The following is a 19,648-nucleotide window of genomic DNA, read 5'->3' as shown; positions in this document are numbered from 1 at the left end:
AGAGAGAGAGAGAAGACTGGGAAAGACTAGAGAGAGAGAGAGAAGACTGGGAAGGACTAGAGAGAGAAAGAGAGAAGACTGGGAAGGACTAGAGAGAGAGAGAAGACTAGGAAGGACTAGAGAGAGAAGGCTGGGAGGAAGGGCTAGAGAGAGAAGGCTGGGAGGAAGGGCTAGAGAGAGAAGGCTGGGAGGAAGGGCTAGATAGAGGGCTGGGAGGAAGGGCTAGAGAGAGAGAAGGCTAGGGGGAGGAAGACAGAGAGAAGGCTAGGGGGAAGGGCTAGAGAGAGAGAAGGCTAGGGGGAGGAAGACAGAGAGAAGGCTAGGGGGAAGGGCTAGAGAGAGAGAAGGCTGGGAGGAAGGGCTAGAGAGAGAGAAGGCTGGGAGGAAGGGCTAGAGAGAGAGAAGGCTGGGAGGAAGGGCTAGAGAGAGAGAAGGCTGGGAGCAAGGGCTAGAGAGAGAGAAGGCTGGGAGGAAGGGCTAGAGAGAGAGAAGGCTGGGAGGAAGGGCTAGAGAGAGAGAAGGCTGGGAGGAAGGGCTAGAGAGAGAGAAGGCTGGGAGGAAGGGCTAGAAGGAAGGGCTGCTGCATCCTACCTGCTGTATTCTACCTGCCGTTCTCTACCTGCTGCTCCCTACCTGCTGCATCCTACCTGCTGGTCTCTACCTGCTGCTCCCTACCTGCTTCATCCTACCTGCTGCATCCTACCTGCTGTTCTCTACCTGCTGTTCTCTACCTGCTGCTCCCTACCTGCTGCGCCCTACCTGCTGCATCCTACCTGCTGTTCTCTACCTGCTGCATCCTACCTGCTGTTCTCTACCTGCTGCATCCTACCTGCTGTTCTCTACCTGCTGCATCCTACCTGCTGTTCTCTACCTGCTGCTCCCTACCTGTTGTTCTCTACCTGCTGTTCTCTACCTGCTGCATCCTACCTGCTGTTCTCTACCTGCTGCATCCTACCTGCTGTTCCCTACCTGATGCATCCTACCTGCTGTTCTCTACCTGCTGTTCTCTACCTGCTGCTCCCTACCTGCTGATCTCTACCTGCTGCTCCCTACCTGCTGTTCTCTACCTGCTGCTCCCTACCTGCTGCATTCTACCTGCTGCTCCCTACCTGCTGTTCTCTACCTGCTGTTCTCTACCTGCTGCTCCCTACCTGCTGATCTCTACCTGCTGTTCTCTACCTGCTGCATCCTACCTGCTGCATTCTACCTGCTGCATCCTACCTGCTGCATCCTACCTGCTGCATTCTACCTGCTGCATCCTACCTGCTGCATCCTACCTGCTGCATTCTACCTGCTACTCCCTACCTGCTGTTCTCTTCCTGTTAAAGAACGATGCTGTCTCTCTGAGGCATCCCTTCCTGCTGCCTTCTAGGTGTTAAAGAACGATGTAAACAAATAACAAGACTGCCTTTGTAATACAAAAACATTTAAATTTTTCCAAATATTCATCACAAACATAGAAAATACACCAACAAACAGCCAGAGACGCCTCGTTGAAATGATCAAACATCATCCCTCATCATTCTAAACATCATTCAGAAAACGCATCACAGTGTTTTCGGCGCCTGTTTATTGGTCACATATATCCCTCTGATGACATCATCACCAAGAGACGGTCGAGAGTTTAAAGTTGATAGTTCTCACAGTGTCTTCCTTCCTCTGCCTCTCCCCCCGCCTCTCTTTCCCCCCCTCCCGCCTCTCTTTCCCCCCCCCCCGCCTCTCTTTCCCCCCCTCCCACCTCTCTTACCCCCCCTCCCACCTCTCGGTTGGCCCCTAAACACTGACTGGGCCGTTACCATGGCGACCCCGCTGTCACCGTCACTGTCGTCCCCGGAACTGCTGCTGTCATTCTGCTCCGTCCTATTAGGGAGGAGTTTAGGTTGAGGTACTCCATTATTAGGAGGAGGAAGCACTTCTTTCCTCTGCTGGCTGGCTCCTCCCACAGCCAGGTTGGCCCCTCCCATATTCTGACTAACCACTCCTACTTTCTCTCTTTCTTGGCTGGCCACTCCCACATCATGGTTGGCTCTTCCCACATCCTCTTGAGCAGGCTTACTGACCTCTACCCCAGGAACCCCCCTGTCCCCTCCACCTCTCCCTTCCTCTGCTTTGGCTCTGACCCCTTCCCTCTTTTAGCCTTGGATGGAGAGCCAGTCCCCTCTTCTTCCTCTTCCCTCCCTCCGTCCTCCCTCTCTTCCCTCCCTCCGTCCTCCCTCTCCTCCCTCCCTCCGTCCTCCCTCTCCTCCCTCCCTCCGTCCTCCCTCTCTTTCCTCTTTATACAGGTGACAGCCCGGCGGAGGCGCTGGCTCTTGATGGCCTGTCTCTCCTGCTGCTCCAGACGGAAGAACGAGTCGATACGCAGCTGGGTCTACAGGGAGGGAGGAGGGGAGAGGAGGGAGGGGGGGGGGGAGGAGGGGAGAGAAGGGGGGAGAGAAGCACGGAGGGGGGGAGAGAGGAGGGGAGAGAAGGAGGGGGGGAGGAAGGAGGAGAGAGGGGAGGGAGGAGGGAAGAGGATGGAGGAGAGAAGGAGGGAGGGGGGAGAGAAGGACGGAGGGGATGGAGAGAAGGGTGGAGGAGGGGAGAGGAACGGAGGTATTCAGGACAGAGGCAAATTGAGACAAATTCACTATTATACCCAAGTCATTCTCAATCTCTACTTGCAATAATTACTACCAACCATTGATCCAGACTAATACCCATTGATCCAGACTAATACCCATTGATCCAGACTAATAACTATTGATCCAGACTAATACCTGTTGATCCAGACTAATACCTATTGATCCAGACTAATACCTATTGATCCAGACTAATACCTAATACCTGTTGATCCAGACTAATACTTATTGATCCAGACTAATACCTGTTGATCCAGACTAATACCTATTGATCCAGACTAATACCTGTTGATCCAGACTAATACCTGTTGATCCAGACTAATACTTATTGATCCAGACTAATACCTATTGATCCAGACTAATACCTAATACCTGTTGATCCAGACGAATACTTATTGATCCAGACTAATACCTGTTGATCCAGACTAATACTTATTGATCCAGACTAATACCTATTGATCCAGACTAATACCTAATACCTGTTGATCCAGACGAATACTTATTGATCCAGACTAATACCTATTGATCCAGACTAATACCTGTTGTGTGTTGAGCTGTTTGATAACAGGATGTAGAGTCTCTTCTGTCTTCCTGCTGTTCCAACCAAAACGACTCTCACAGAACGTAGGCTGAGGGTTGAGGAAAACTGGTCCCAAAGACGACACAGAACATCTCCCCCCACACACACACACACACAGAGACACACACACACACAGAGACACACACACAGAGACACACACACACAGACACACACACACACACACAGAGACACACACACACAGAGACACACACAGAGACACACAGAGACACACACACACAGAGACACACACACACACAGAGACACACACAGAGACACACACAGAGACACACACAGAGACACACAGAGACACACAGAGACACACAGAGACACACACACACTCTCCTAGAGGATATTCCTTGAGGAGGTCGAGGTGTGGGCGGCCCCAGCTAAAGGAGCTTTCTGATAGGTCGACGCTGGGCTGCAGGTAGGCAGTCGCCACAGCAGGGTTGGGGAAGCCCGGCCGCAGCTGAAGCCCTCTCAGTTTCCTCTTGACCTTGGAGTCACGGGGGTCAGAGGTCAGACGTTGCTGCTGCTGGGCCAAGGACCACCACTCACTGGAAGGGTAAACGGAGACAGAAAGCACAGACAGACCGAGTCAAGCAAAACAGCTGTGTCTCTGTGATCTCTGAGGGAATTGAACCCACAACCATAGCTAAAGTCACACTGGCCAACTGAGTCACACAGGACCACTCATTCACTATTCATCACCACACAATACCCTGAACCCACCCAGAACACTAGACACCAACCCCCCCACCAGACCACTAGACACCAACCCCCCCCCCAGACCACTAGAAAACAACCCCCCCCCCCCACCAGACACAAACCCCCCACCAGACCACCAGACACCAACCCCCCCACCAGACACCCCCCCCCTCCCCCAGTCACCCCCCGGTCCTGACCTGAACATGCTGACTGGTTCCGTGCCAGGTCCAGGGAACTCGTTGAGTATCTCCATGCCCGTCACATAGCCCACCCCCGGGACTCCCTCCGTATAGTCACTACCCAGCAGGTAGGCCAGGTTAATCAGCTTGGTACGGTCCACGCCTGGGGAGGGACGAGGGTTAGGGTTAGAGAGAGTAGTCTAGTGGTGTGGGTGGGGGGGTGGTTGGTGTCTAGTGGTTTGGGTGGGTGGGGGGGTGGTTGGTGTCTTGTGGTTTGGGTGGGTGGGGGGGTTGGCGTCTAGTGGTTTGGGTGGGTGGGGGGGTTGGTGTCTAGTGGTCTGGGTGGGTGGGGGGGTTGGTGTCTAGTGGTCTGGTGGGGGGGGTTGGTGTCTAGTGGTTTGGGTGGGGGGATTGGTGTCTAGTGGTTTGGGTGGGGGGTGGGTTGGTGTCTAGTGGTCTGGTGGGGGGGGGTTGGTGTCTAGTGGTTTGGGTGGTGGGCTTGGTGTCTAGTGGTTTGGGTGGGGGGGTTGGTGTCTAGTGGTTTGGGGGGCTTGGCGTCTAGTGGTTTGGGTGGGAGGGTTGGCGTCTAGTGGTTTGGGTGGGGGGGTTGGCGTCTAGTGGTTTGGGTGGGGGGGTTGGCGTCTAGTGGTTTGGGTGGGGGGGTTGGCGTCTAGTGGTTTGGGTGGGACATCTTGGCCATGTTCTGTTATAATCTCCACCCGGCACAGCCAGAAGAGGACTGGCCACCCCACATAGCCTGGTTCCTCTCTAGGTTTCTTCCTAGGTATTGGCCTTTCTAGGGAGTTTTTCCTAGCCACCGTGCTTCTACACCTGCATTGCTTGCTGTTTGGGGTTTTAGGCTGGGTTTCTGTACAGCACTTTGAGATATCAGCTGATGTACGAAGGGCTATATAAATAAATTTGATTTGATTTGGGGGGGTTGGCGTCTAGTGGTTTGGGTGGGGGGGTTGGCGTCTAGTGGTTTGGGTGGGGGGGTTGGCATCTAGTGGTTTGGGTGGGGGGGTTGGCGTCTAGTGGTTTGGGTGGGGGGGTTGGCGTCTAGTGGTTTGGGTGGGGGGGTTGGCGTCTAGTGGTTTGGGTGGGGGGGTTGGCATCTAGTGGTTTGGGTGGGGGGGGTTGGCGTCTAGTGGTTTGGGTGGGGGGGGTTGGCGTCTAGTGGTTTGGGTGGGGGGGTTGGCGTCTAGTGGTTTGGGTGGGGGGGTTGGCGTCTAGTGGTTTGGGTGGGGGGGTTGGCGTCTAGTGGTTTGGGGTGGGGGGTTGGCGTCTAGTGGTTTGGGTGGGGGGGTTGGCGTCTAGTGGTTTGGGTTGGGGGGGGTAGGTAGTGTTCTGACCAGTTGGTTCTGTAGGTCTATGTACCTAGTTGGTTCTGTAGGTCTATGTACTGCTAGGGTTCTACGTACCCAGTTGGTTCTGTAGGTCTACGTACTGCTAGGGTTCTCTGTAGGTCTACGTACTGCTAGGGTTCTACGTACCCAGTTGGTTCTGTAGGTCTACGTACCCAGTTGGTTCTGTAGGTCTACGTACTGGTAGTATTCTAGGTATTTGTTCTGGCTGAAGAAGTTCTTGTAGACGTGTCGTCCTCCGAACAGCCATACGTCGCTGTCATCGGTGATTGTTCCGTGGGTCTGGTCGGTCCGGTCCAGGGCTGCACACTGGGCCTCGGCCTCACCGGGAGCCACCAGGAAGGGTACACCAAACAACCTCAGCAGCTCCTGACGGACAAGACACACGGAACATTAGACCCGGTAAGGGATCGTCATCGACGACGACATGGGGGGGGGGGGGGGGGCTTTCTATGGAAAATAGAGTTGTATTAAACACAGAGCCCAGAGTTGATTATTAATCCTTTTATAACATGGCTATAATTTAACACATTTGCAGCTAAACATGTGTTCAACATTCACTGAAGTCGTTAGCATGTTTACTAGATAGCTACAGTAGTTTCCGTGGTAATAGTTTAGCTAACCAAACTATCAGTCCAAGCTAGTTTAGCTAACCAAACTATCTGTCCTAGCTTGTTTGGCTAACCAAACTATCAGTCCTAGCTAGTTTAGCTACCAAACTATCAGTCCTAGCTTGTTTGGCTAACCAAACAAACTATCAGTCCTAGCTTGTTTGGCTAACCAAACAAACTATCAGTCCTAGCTTGTTTGGCTAACCAAACAAACTATCAGTCCTTGCTTGTTTAGCTAACCAAACTAGCAGTTCTAGCTTGTTTAGCTAACCAAACTAGCCGCCCTAGCTAGTTTAGCTAACCAAACTAGCAGTTCTAGCTAGTTTAGCTAACCAAACTATCAGTCCTAGTTTGTTTAGCTAACCAAACTATCAGTCCTAGCATGTTTAGCTAACCAAACTAGCAGCCCTAGCTTGTTTAGCTAACCCAAACTATCAGTTCTAGCTTGTTTAGCTAACCAAACTATCAGTCCTAGCTAGTTTAGCTAACCAAACTATCAGTCCTATAGCTTGCTATTATGAAAATCTAGTTCAACAACGCCAATAAATGTTTTCAAATTGACTTTTGCTTTCAAAAGCAGCTCAAAACAGAACATGTAAGAATGAACTGTAGCCTCTGAATTCTACCGTCACATGGAAATAATGCCCTTTCAAGCCAATCAGAAACATGTATTCAACAATGCCCTGCTATAGACAGATATAAACTCAGCAGTAGAATATGGACCATTATAAGCACTGAAATAGACCCAGGGTTTTTCCTGGATAAAAAAGGGGCTTAGTCAGGGTCTGGGTCAGCGGAAGAGTCAGGGCAGGGTCTGGGTCAGAGGAAGAGTCAGGGGAAGGGTCTGGGTCAGAGGAAGGGTCAGGGGAAGGGTCTGGGTCAGCGGAAGGGTCAGGGGAAGGGTCTGGGTCAGGGGAAGGGTCAGCGGAAGAGTCAGGGCAGGGGAAGCGTCAGGGGAAGGGTCTGGGGAAGAGTCAGGGGAAGGGTATGGGTCCGGGGAAGAGTCAGGGGCAGGGGAAAAGTCTGGGGGAAGAGTCCGGGGAAGAGTCAGGGGCAGGGGAAAAGTCGGGGGCAGGGGAAGGGTCAGGGGCAGGGGAAGAGTCGGGGGCAGGGGAAGCGTCAGGGGCAGGGGAAGAGTCAGGGGCAGGGGAAGAGTCCGGGGAAGAGTCAGGGGCATGGGGAAGAGTCAGGGGCAGGGTCCGGGGAAGAGTCAGGGGCAGAGTCAGGGGCAGAGTCAGGGGCAGAGTCAGGGGCAGGGAAGTCAGGGGCAGGGGAAGAGTCAGGGGCAGGGGAAGAGTCAGGGGCAGGGGAAGAGTCAGGGGCAGGGGAAGAGTCAGGGGCAGAGTCAGGGGAAGAGTCAGGGGCAGAGTCAGGGGAAGAGTCAGGGGCAGGGGAAGAGTCAGGGGCAGGGGAAGAGTCAGGGGCAGTGTCAGGGGAAGAGTCAGGGGCAGTGTCAGCGGCAGGGGAAGAGTCAGGGGAAGAGTCCGGGGAAGTGTCAGGGGCAGGGGAAGAGTCAGGGGCAGGGGAAGATTCAGGGGCAGGGGAAGAGTCCGGGGAAGTGTCAGGGGCAGGGGAAGAGTTAGGGGCAGGGGAAGAGTCCGGGGAAGTGTCAGGGGCAGGGGAAGAGTTAGGGGCAGGGGAAGCGTCCGGGGAAGTGTCAGGGGCAGGGGAAGAGGCAGGGGAAGAGTCCGGGGAAGTGTCAGGGGCAGGGAAAGAGTCCGGGGAAGTGTCAGGGGCAGGGAAAGAGTCCGGGGAAGAGTCAGGGGCAGGGGAAGATTCAGGGGAAGAGTCAGGGGCAGGGGAAGTGTCAGGGGCAGGGGAAGAGGAAGAGTCAGGGGCAGGGGAAGTGTCAGGGTCAGGGGAAGCGTCCGGGGAAGAGTCAGGGTCAGGGGAAGCGTCCGGGGAAGAGTCAGGGTCAGGGGCAGGGTAAGGGTCAGAGTCAGTAAGGGTCTGGGGTCTGGGTCAGGGGAAGAGTCAGGGTCAGAGTCAGGGTCAGAGGAAGAGTCAGGGGCAGAGGAAGAGTCAGGGTCAGAGTCAGGGGCAGTGGAAGACTCAGGGGCAGAGGAAGAGTCAGGGGCAGAGGAAGAGTCAGGGGCAGAGGAAGAGTCAGGGGAAGCGTCCGGGGAAGAGTCAGGGTCAGGGGCAGGGTCAGGGTCTGGGGTCAGGGTAAGGGTCAGAGTCGGTAAGGGTCTGGGGTCTGGGTCAGGGGAAGAGTCAGGGGCAGAGGAAGAGTCAGGGTCAGCCACATCCATCAGATAGTGTTTAACACACCCACTATGAACCCTGTTGGAGCAGGACGGGAAAACTAAATATGTGTGTTGACTGTGTCCTTTATCAGACTGACTAAATGTGTGTGTTGACTGTCTCCTTTATCAGACTGACTAAATGTGTGTTGACTGTCTCCTTTATCAGACTGACTAAATGTGTGTTGACTGTATCCTTTATCAGACTGACTAAATGTGTGTGTTGACTGTCTCCTTTATCAGACTGACTAAATGTGTGTGTTGACTGTCTCCTTTATCAGACTGACTAAATGTGTGTTGACCGTCTCCCCTACCTGGCTCTCCAGACACATCTGTCCGGTAACCGTGGCAGCAATGCGTTCCTGTTGCTGCTTCTGTTCCCTCAGCCTGGACTGCTGCTCTCCAAGACTGCTCTCTAGCGCCACCAGCTCATCCTGGTAGACAACACAGGTACTGCATCAGCCCAGTTCCACTACTGTACACAGTAACAGCTCCTCCTACAGGACAACACAGGTACCGCATCAACCCAGTTCCACTACTGTACACAGTAACCGCTCCCCCTACAGGACAACACAGGTACAGCACCCTCAAATCTCTACTGTACAAACAGCTCCCCCTACAGGACAACCCAGGTACAGCATCCTCAAATCTCTACTGTACAAACAGCTCCTCCTACAGGACAACACAGGTACTACATCCTCAAATCTCTACTGTACAAACAGCTCCCCCTACAGGACAACCCAGGTACAGCATCCTCAAATCTCTACTGTACAAACAGCTCCCCCTACAGGACAACCCAGGTACAGCACCCTCAAATCTCTACTGTACAAACAGCTCCTCCTACAGGACAACACAGGGACCGCATCAACCCAGTTCCACTACTGTACACAGTAACAGCTCCCCCTACAGGACAACACAGGTACTGCATCCTCAAATCTCTACTGTACAAACAGCTCCTCCTACAGGACCACAGGTACAGCATCCTCAAATCTCTACTGTACAAACAGCTCCTCCTACAGGACAACCCAGGTACAGCACCCTCAAATCTCTACTGTACAAACAGCTCCCCCTACAGGACAACACAGGTACAGCATCCTCAAATCTCTACTGTACAAACAGCTCCCCCTACAGGACAACAGGTACAGCATCCTCAAATCTCTACTGTACAAACAGCTCCCCCTACAGGACAACACAGGTACAGCATCCTCAAATCTCTACTGTACAAACAGCTCCCCCTACAGGACAACACAGGTACAGCATCCTCAAATCTCTACTGTACAAACAGCTCCTCCTACAGGACAACACAGGTACAGCATCCTCAAATCTCTACTGTACAAACAGCTCCCCCTACAGGACAACCCAGGTACAGCATCCTCAAATCTCTACTGAACAAACAGCTCCAACAACACACAGAGAAAGACATTTTCCTGTCTATTTCCTGGTCATCTCCATCCCCATGCTCTGTCTTTTCACCACTACATGTAAGCAGTACTTATCTTACCACGTTGATGTCTTCCCACTCGTTGAGTAGAGGAAAAGACGCTGGGGCAGGAGGAGCTGGGCTGGGCTCTGTGGGAGGCTGGGGCTCCTCCTCCTCCCTCTCTTCCAAAGGGATAGCTCTGCTACTTAAAGCCTCTTCCTCTTCCTCCTTCTTGGCCACGTCTTCTTGTGCCTTAGCTGGAGTACCGCCCACAACCTCTATCAGCGAATCATCTGTCTCCTCCTCCTTTAGCTCCTCCCCCTCAGACACGTCAACGAAGCTCTCTGAATCACTGTCCTCACTGTGCTCCTTGCCGTCCTCCATCTTCAGAATCTGTCCATTCCTCTCCTCCCCGGTGTTTTGTCCATTCCTCTCCTCCCCGGTGTTCTGTCCATTCCTCTCCTCCCCGGTGTTTTGTCCATTCCTCTCCTCCCCGGTGTTCTGTCCATTCCTCTCCTCCCCGGTGTTTTGTCCATTCCTCTCCTCCCCGGTGTTCTGTCCATTCCTCTCCTCCCCGGTGTTCTGTCCATTCCTCTCCTCCCCGGTGTTCTGTCCATTCCTCTCCTCCTGCGATGGAGGTAAAGGCCCAGTCACTAGGCTGCTCCTCCCAGTCTCCTCCTCTCTGTTTAGACCAAGGCCTGATGGGGGAATAACACAGAGAGCCTGACCCAAACTGTCCCCCTGACCCACTGCAGAGCGGAAAGCTCTGTTCCTGTTGTCGATGGCTTGCTCTAACTCCTCTCTGTTCCTCCTCAGAATCTCCTCCTCGCTGCTCCTCCTGGTGACGGTTTCCTCCTCCATGCTGAGGAGCACCCTGTCCGCAGGAGGAATGGGGAGGCGAAGGGGGAGGGGCGACTGTTGCTCATCCCCCTTCTCCACCCCAAGCATGTCCTCATTGGTCAGAGTTGTCCTCAGGGGAGTGTCCTTCCCTTCAGTCTCCTCCTCTGAGCTGCTGATGACGAACAGTCGGTTCGCAGGACGCAGAGGACTGGGAGGGTGGGGCTTAACAGGAGAACTGCCAATCATGGTGGCGTATGGGGACAGGCCTACGTCCAACTCTTCTCCCGTGGCTCGCTGAATGGCCAGGAGGGTACGAGGAGACACACTGCCACCCCCCTCCTCCTCCTCCTCCTCAGCCCTACTCCCTCCCCTACCCCAGGAGCTATCCTCCTCCTCCTCGTCTGAGAAGCTGCTATCCATGGCAGCCTGGATGGCCTTCAGTGTCCGGGGGGAGATGGGTGCTGTATCCCCCAGGATCGGGTTCGGGTCCTGGGGATGTTTAGACGATGATGAGGGGCCCTCCTCCAGGCTCTCCTCCTCTGAGATGGGTCTCCAAAGGGGCTCAGGTCTCTCCCCTCCCCCCGTCCTAACCATCCCTGACAGGGGACCACCCAACCAGGGAGAGGCCGCAGGCTGGATGTCTGGCACCCTCTCACTGTTGTCGGTCTTCTTCGGACCTGAGGAACACACACACACAGACACAGACACACACACAGGCACACACACACACACAGGCACAAACACACAGACAGACAAGACAGACAAGACAGACAGGCAGACAGACAGGCAGACAGACACGAGGGGATGAGTTTGAACAGGTCTAATGCGGAGATTCGCTCAATTTGATCGCTGACCCACTTCGACCTCTAACCTTTGATGAGGATGTAGTGGGTGGAGTCTTCTGAGAGGAGGCGTCGTGTCTCCACACTGTGCCCCTCCCCCTGATTGTATAGCTCCACCCCCGGGGCGTTCCCAGCACTACGGTTGGACATCTCTCTCTCCACCCCCTCCAGACGCACGTTCAGCTTGTTCCTCTGCAGCAGCCCTGCTAGCTGGTACTGGGAGAAGTCCCCTGACCGCTGGGAGAGGGGGGGACTGGGTTAGGGTGCATGACACACACACAGAGAGAGTGTTACCTCAGGAGGTGTGTGTTACCTCAGGAGGTGTGTGTTACCTCAGGAGGTGTGTGTTACCTCAGGAGGTGTGTGTTACCTCAGGAGGTGTGTGGTACCTCAGGAGGTGTGGGGTACCTCAGGAGGTGTGGGGTACCTCAGGACTTTAGGTGTGGGGTACCTCAGGAGGTGTGGGGTACCTCAGGAGGTGTGGGGTACCTCAGGAGGTGTGTGGTACATGGTGTGTGGTACATGGTGTGTGGTACCTCAGGAGGTATGTGGTACCTCAGGAGGTGTGGGGTACATGGTGTGTGGTACCTCAGGAGGTGTGTGGTACCTCAGGAGGTGTGTGGTACCTCAGGAGGTGCGCGGTACCTCAGGAGGTGCGCGGTACCTCAGGAGGTGTGTGGTACATGGTGTGTGGTACCTCAGGAGGTGTGGTACATGGTGTGTGGTACCTCAGGGGGGGGGGGGGGTACATGGTGTGTGGTACCTCAGGAGGTATGTGGTACCTCAGGAGGTGTGTGGTACATGGTGTGTGGTACCTCAGGAGGTGTGTGGTACCTCGGGGGGGGGGGTACATGGTGTGTGTTACCTTAGGGGGTGTGTGGTACCTCAGGAGGTGTGTGGTACCTCAGAAGGTGTGTGGTACATGGTGTGTGTGGTATCTCAGGAGGTTTGTGGTACCTCAGGAGGTGTGTGGTACCTCAGGAGGTGTGTGGTACCTCAGGAGGTGTGGGGTACATGGTGTGTGGTACCTCAGGAGGTGTGGGGTACCTCAGGAGGTGTGGGGTACCTCAGGAGGTGTGTGGTACATGGTGTGTGGTACCTCAGGAGGTGTGTGGTACCTCAGGAGGTGTGTGGTACCTCAGGAGGTGTGTGGTACATGGTGTGTGGTACCTCAGGAGGTGTGTGGTACCTCAGGGGGGGGGGGGTACATGGTGTGTGGTACCTCAGGGGGTGTGTGGTACCTCAGGAGGTGTGTGGTACCTCAGGATGTGTGTGGTACATGGTGTGGTACATGGTGTGTGGTACCTCAGGAGGTGTGTGGTACCTCAGGGGGGGGTGTGGTACATGGTGTGTGGTACCTCAGGGGGTGTGTGGTACCTCAGGAGGTGTGTGGTACCTCAGGAGGTGTGTGGTACCTCAGGAGGTGTGTGGTATCTCAGGAGGTTTGTGGTACCTCAGGAGGTGTGTGGTACCTCAGGAGGTGTGTGGTACCTCAGGAGATGTGTGGTACATGGTGTGTGGTACCGCATGGGGTGTGTGGTGCATGGTGTGTGGTACCTCAGGAGGTGTCTGGTACCTCAGGGGGTGTGTGGTACCTCAGGGGGTGTGTGGTACCTCAGGGGGTGTGTGGTACCTCAGGGGGTGTGTGGTACCTCAGGGGGTGTGGGGTACATGGTGTGTGGTACCTCAGGGTGTGTGTGTGTGGTACCTCAGGGGGTGTGTGTGTGTGGTACCTCAGGGGGTGTGTGTGTGGTACCTCAGGGGGTGTGTGTGTGGTACCTCAGGGGGTGTGTGTGTGGTACCTCAGGGGGTGTGTGTGTGGTACCTCAGGAGGTGTGTGGTACATGGTGCGTCGTCTCTTGCTGAATTCCTTCATGTCTTTAAGGATCTCATGTTTCACCTCAGGAGGCATGGCAGAAAACTCCTCAGAGTTGATGTCCACAGAGTTAGAGTCTTCATAGAAATCCCCCTGACAGACAGACAGACAGACAGACAGACAGACAGACAGGCAGACAGACAGACAGACAGACAGACAGACAGACAGGCAGACAGGCAGACAGACAGGCAGACAGGAGACAGACAGGCAGACAGGAGACAGACAGACACAGACAGACAGACAGGCAGACAGACAGACAGACAGGCAGACAGACAGGCAGGCAGGCAGACAGATACAGACACAGACAGGCAGACAGGCAGAGGCTGAGACAGATACAGACAGACAGAGACATACGCACAGGCAGGCAGACAGACAGGCAGGCAGACAGATACAGACACAGACAGGCAGACAGGCAGACAGGCAGACAGGCAGAGGCAGAGACAGATACAGACAGACAGAGACATACGCACAGGCAGACAGACAGGCAGGCAGACAGACAGACAGACAGGCAGACAGACAGACAGGCAGAGGCAGAGACAGATACAGACAGGCAGACAGACAGACAGACAGACAGACAGACAGACAGGCAGAGACAGATACAGACAGACAGACAGACAGACAGACAGACAGACAGACAGACAGACAGACAGACAGAGGCAGAGACAGATACAGACAGACAGACAGACAGACAGACAGACAGACAGACAGACAGACAGACAGACAGACAGACAGACAGACAGGTGTCACACGGTAGCAAAACTTAATGAAACAAAAAGGAATCCAGTGTTCTTATTGGACAAGACCATAAAGCACCACCCTCTCTGTTTTCTCCTCCGTCACATGACGTGGGTGTTGACCTCACCTGGTAGATGTGACGGCTGTCCTCCTCCTCCTGCTCCTCCTCCTCTGAGCTGCTCCTCTCTCTCTCCTCCTCCTGGGCTGGCAGGGCAGGCAGCATGAACATGTCCTCCTCTCTCCTCACAGCAGACAGGCTGGGCAGATGATCCTGACTGGAGGAGACACACAACACAGACCAGACCTTCTATGGTTACAGACCTATACACAGACCAGACCTCTTTGGTTACAGACCAGACCTCTTTGGTTACAGACCAGACCTCTTTGGTTACAGACCTATATACAGACCAGACCTCTATGGTTACAGACCTATATATAGACCAGACCTCTATGGTTACAGACCAGACCTCTATGGTTACAGGCCTATACACAGACCAGACCTCTATGGTTACAGACCTATATACAGACCAGACCTCTATGGTTACAGACCTATACACAGACTAGACCTCTATGGTTACAGACCAGACCTCTTTGGTTACAGACCAGACCTCTTTGGTTACAGACCAGACCTCTTTGGTTACAGACCTATATACAGACCAGACCTTCTATGGTTACAGACGTATACACAGACCAGATCTCTTTGGTTACAGACCAGACCTCTATGGTTACAGACCTATACACAGACCATACCTCTTTGGTTACAGGCCTATACACAGACCAGACCTCTATGGTTACAGACCTATACACAGACCAGACCTCTATGGTTACAGACCAGACCTCTATGGTTACAGACCAGACCTCTATGGTTACAGGCCTATACACAGACCAGACCTCTATGGTTACAGACCTATACACAGACCAGACCTCTATGGTTACAGACCAGACCTCTATGGTTACAGACCAGACCTCTATGGTTACAGACCAGACCTCTATGGTTACAGACCAGACCTCTATGGTTACAGACCAGACCTCTATGGTTACAGACCAGACCTCTATGGTTACAGGCCTATATACAGACCAGACCTCTTTGGTTACAGGCCTATATACAGACCATACCTCTTTGGTTACAGGCCTATACACAGACCAGACCTCTATGGTTACAGGCCTATATACAGACCAGACCTTCTATGGTTACAGACCTATACACAGACCAGATCTCTATGGTTACAGACCTATACACAGACCAGACCTCTATGGTTACAGACCTATACACAGACCAGATCTCTATGGTTACAGGCCTATACACAGACCAGACCTCTATGGTTACAGACCTATATATAGACCAGACCTCTATGGTTACAGGCCTATACACAGACCAGACCTCTATGGTTACAGACCTATACACAGACCAGACCTCTATGGTTACAGACCAGACCTCTATGGTTACAGACCAGACCTCTATGGTTACAGGCCTATACACAGACCAGACCTCTATGGTTACAGACCTATACACAGACCAGACCTCTATGGTTACAGGCCTATACACAGACCAGACCTCTATGGTTACAGACCTATATACAGACCAGACCTCTATGGTTACAGACCTATATACAGACCAGACCTCTATGGTTACAGACCTATATACAGACCAGACCTCTATGGTTACAGACCAGACCTCTTTGGTTACAGACCTATACACAGACCAGACATCTATGGTTACAGACCTATATACAGACCAGACCTCTATGGTTACAGACCAGACCTCTTTGGTTACAGACCTATATACAGACCAGACCTCTATGGTTACAGACCTATATACAGACCAGACCTCTATGGTTACAGACCAGACCTCTTTGGTTACAGACCTATATACAGACCAGACCTCTATGGTTACAGACCAGACCTCTTTGGTTACAGACCTATACACAGACCAGACCTCTTTGGTTACAGACCAGACCTCTTTGGTTACAGACCAGACCTCTTTGGTTACAGACCAGACCTCTTTGGTTACAGACCAGACCTCTATGGTTACAGACCTATATACAGACCAGACATCTATGGTTACAGACCTATATATAGACCAGACCTCTATGGTTACAGACCTATACACAGACCATACCTCTTTGGTTACAGGCCTATACACAGACCAGACCTCTATGGTTACAGACCTATACACAGACCAGACATCTATGGTTACAGACCTATATATAGACCAGACCTCTATGGTTACAGGCCTATACACAGACCAGACCTCTATGGTTACAGACCTATACACAGACCAGACCTCTATGGTTACAGACCAGACCTCTATGGTTACAGACCAGACCTCTATGGTTACAGGCCTATACACAGACCAGACCTCTATGGTTACAGACCTATACACAGACCAGACCTCTATGGTTACAGGCCTATACACAGACCAGACCTCTATGGTTACAGACCTATATACAGACCAGACCTCTATGGTTACAGACCTATATACAGACCAGACCTCTATGGTTACAGACCTATATACAGACCAGACCTCTATGGTTACAGACCAGACCTCTTTGGTTACAGACCTATACACAGACCAGACATCTATGGTTACAGACCTATATACAGACCAGACCTCTATGGTTACAGACCAGACCTCTTTGGTTACAGACCTATATACAGACCAGACCTCTATGGTTACAGACCTATATACAGACCAGACCTCTATGGTTACAGACCAGACCTCTTTGGTTACAGACCTATATACAGACCAGACCTCTATGGTTACAGACCAGACCTCTTTGGTTACAGACCTATACACAGACCAGACCTCTTTGGTTACAGACCAGACCTCTTTGGTTACAGACCAGACCTCTTTGGTTACAGACCAGACCTCTATGGTTACAGACCTATATACAGACCAGACATCTATGGTTACAGACCTATATATAGACCAGACCTCTATGGTTACAGACCTATACACAGACCATACCTCTTTGGTTACAGGCCTATACACAGACCAGACCTCTATGGTTACAGACCTATACACAGACCAGACATCTATGGTTACAGACCTATATATAGACCAGACCTCTATGGTTACAGACCAGACCTCTATGGTTACAGGCCTATACACAGACCAGACCTCTATGGTTACAGACCTATACACAGACCAGACCTCTATGGTTACAGACCTATACACAGACCAGATCTCTATGGTTACAGACCAGACCTCTTTGGTTACAGGCCTATATACAGACCAAACCTCTATGGTTACAGACCTATACACAGACCAGATCTCTATGGTTACAGGCCTATACACAGACCAGACCTCTATGGTTACAGGCCTATACACAGACCAGACCTCTATGGTTACAGACCTATACACAGACCAGACCTCTATGGTTACAGACCTATACACAGACCAGATCTCTATGGTTACAGACCAGACCTCTTTGGTTACAGGCCTATATACAGACCAGACCTCTATGGTTACAGACCTATACACAGACCAGATCTCTATGGTTACACACCAGACATCTATGGTTACAGACCAGACCTCTATGGTTACAGGCCTATATACAGACCAGATCTCTATGGTTACACACCAGACCTCTATAAACGTGGAATGGTCCGTGTTCATCCATCACGATCTTAGTGCTTGTAGATCTGTTATGAAGCTCTGAGAGGGCTTTGCCTTTCATTTAGGTCATGGCCTTCCTCCTCTCCCTTCCTCTCCTCCTCTCCCTTCCTCTCCTCCTCTCCCTTCCTCCTCTCCTCACCTCACCTCCTCTCTCCCAGAGCAGCTTTGATGGCTTGTCTCTTCAGGAAGGTCTTGAGGAGTTTGTCATTGGTCTGTTTGGACTCCATAGTCTTCTCCTCCTTTCTCTGTCTTCTGATGGCCTGGAGGAAAGCACAGGGTTAACACACACACACACACACACACACACACACACACACACACACACACACACACACACACACACACACACAGACAACATGAACACACACAGACAGACAACATGAACACACACAGACAACATGAACACACACAGACAACATGAACACACACACACACACACAGACAGACAACATGAAAACACACACACACAGACATAAACACACACACACACACAGACAACATGAACACACACACACAGACATAAACACACACACACACACACACACAGACAACATGAACACACACACACAGACAGACAACATGAAAACACACACACACAGACATAAACACACACACCAGGGTCTGTTTCTTGATCAGAGGAGCGTCTCCATCGAACACGAAGACAGGTCTGATGCGGAAAAAGAGCAATTTACAGAGACGATGGAACAGGGTGAGGAGGTGGGCGTTCTGAACACTGTTACCCTCCCTGTCTCTCACACCCTTCACTGCCTGGTTCAACCAGATACTGATGTCTGGGAGAGGGACAGGTCAAGGATCTCTACAGACACAGGCAGACAACTAGCTAACTTTACATAATGTTTACATACTCATCTCATACGTATATACTGAACAGCTATACCATCTACTGCATCTTGCCATCTTGATGTAATGCATGTATCACTAGTCACTTTAAACAATGCCACTTTATATAATGTTTACATACCCTACATTACTCATCTCATATGTATATACTGTACTCGATACCATCTACTGTATCTTGCCTATGCTGCTCTGTACCATCACTCATTCATATATCTTTATGTACATATTCTTTATCCCTTTACACCTGTGTGTATAAGGTAGTAGTTGTGGAATTGTTAGTTAGATTACTTGTTGGTTATTACTGCATGGTCGGAACTAGAAGCACAAGCATTTCACTACACTCGCATTAACATCTGCTAACCATGTGACCAATTTTTAAAATTATTTTTATTTCACCTTTATTTAACCAGGTAGGTCTAGTTGAGAACAAGTTCTCATTTACAACTGCGACCTGGCCAAGATAAAGCATAGCAGTGTGAACAGACAACAACACAGAGTTACACATGGAGTCATTTGGTTTACTGCACAATACACTAGACACTAACTCTATGTAAGATGCAGACACATGTTATGACTGGGATGTGCAGTAGGTATGGGTGGGAGATTGAGGGGAAGAAGTAGGGAACCCTACTTTAAAGAAGTCAAGAACAAGGAGAGAGAAAGAGTTTAAGAGAGCGATAGGTGGAGGGCTCCTTGTGGTGTCCGGAAGGATACCGACAGCCAGGATCTTGCCCTCGAGCGTCTCGGGGTTGATGGGCTTCCCGGTGGTCTCAAGCAACTTCCACAGCCCGTGTACCCCCATTGCTCTCCGAGTGACAGCCTAGACAACATCAAGACCAAAATAAGACTATAGCAAATCACCCATATCGTAGAAGCTATTTGAAAAGCTCGATTCAAATACACACACGTGGATATCAAACTCACCTGTACTAGAGGACAATAGTTTAACCAGAATTGATTATCTTCGGTACATTTTTTAAAAGTTGTCTTCTGTGGGTGTAACAATATTTTATTTCCTACGGTGGAACACAGTAGTGCGGATAATAGTTCCGGTTATTATTATTATTCCGCGGTGTGGTAATTTTGTAACGCTGTCGTCTCAACTTCCGTTTACTGATCGTGAATCAGATTTGGGATATCTGTTTACTGTCCCCA

At 51.8% G+C, this 19,648-nt stretch overlaps 1 protein-coding gene across 1 annotated transcript; it reads right to left on the bottom strand.

Annotated features, from left to right (window-relative positions):
- Positions 1-1,271: 1,271 nt before the first annotated feature.
- LOC116360838 (DNA repair protein complementing XP-G cells homolog) lies at positions 1,272-19,546 on the bottom strand. Its single transcript, XM_031815734.1, has 14 exons — positions 19,418-19,546; positions 19,208-19,313; positions 18,248-18,423; positions 17,777-17,892; positions 14,141-14,288; positions 13,228-13,371; positions 11,432-11,639; positions 9,802-11,237; positions 8,615-8,734; positions 5,602-5,815; positions 4,101-4,245; positions 3,552-3,752; positions 3,158-3,242; positions 1,272-2,368 (listed from the first exon to the last, which is right to left on the bottom strand). Exons 2-14 carry the CDS (start codon positions 19,293-19,295, stop codon positions 2,063-2,065), a joined length of 3,387 nt encoding a protein of 1,128 aa, XP_031671594.1. The 5' UTR covers positions 19,296-19,313; positions 19,418-19,546; the 3' UTR covers positions 1,272-2,062.
- Positions 19,547-19,648: the final 102 nt, after the last annotated feature.

The sequence above is a fragment of the Oncorhynchus kisutch genome, unplaced genomic scaffold (assembly GCF_002021735.2).
Source record: "Oncorhynchus kisutch isolate 150728-3 unplaced genomic scaffold, Okis_V2 scaffold601, whole genome shotgun sequence".
NCBI lineage: Eukaryota > Metazoa > Chordata > Actinopteri > Salmoniformes > Salmonidae > Oncorhynchus > Oncorhynchus kisutch.
This window is presented reverse-complemented; position numbering and strand designations above follow the sequence as displayed.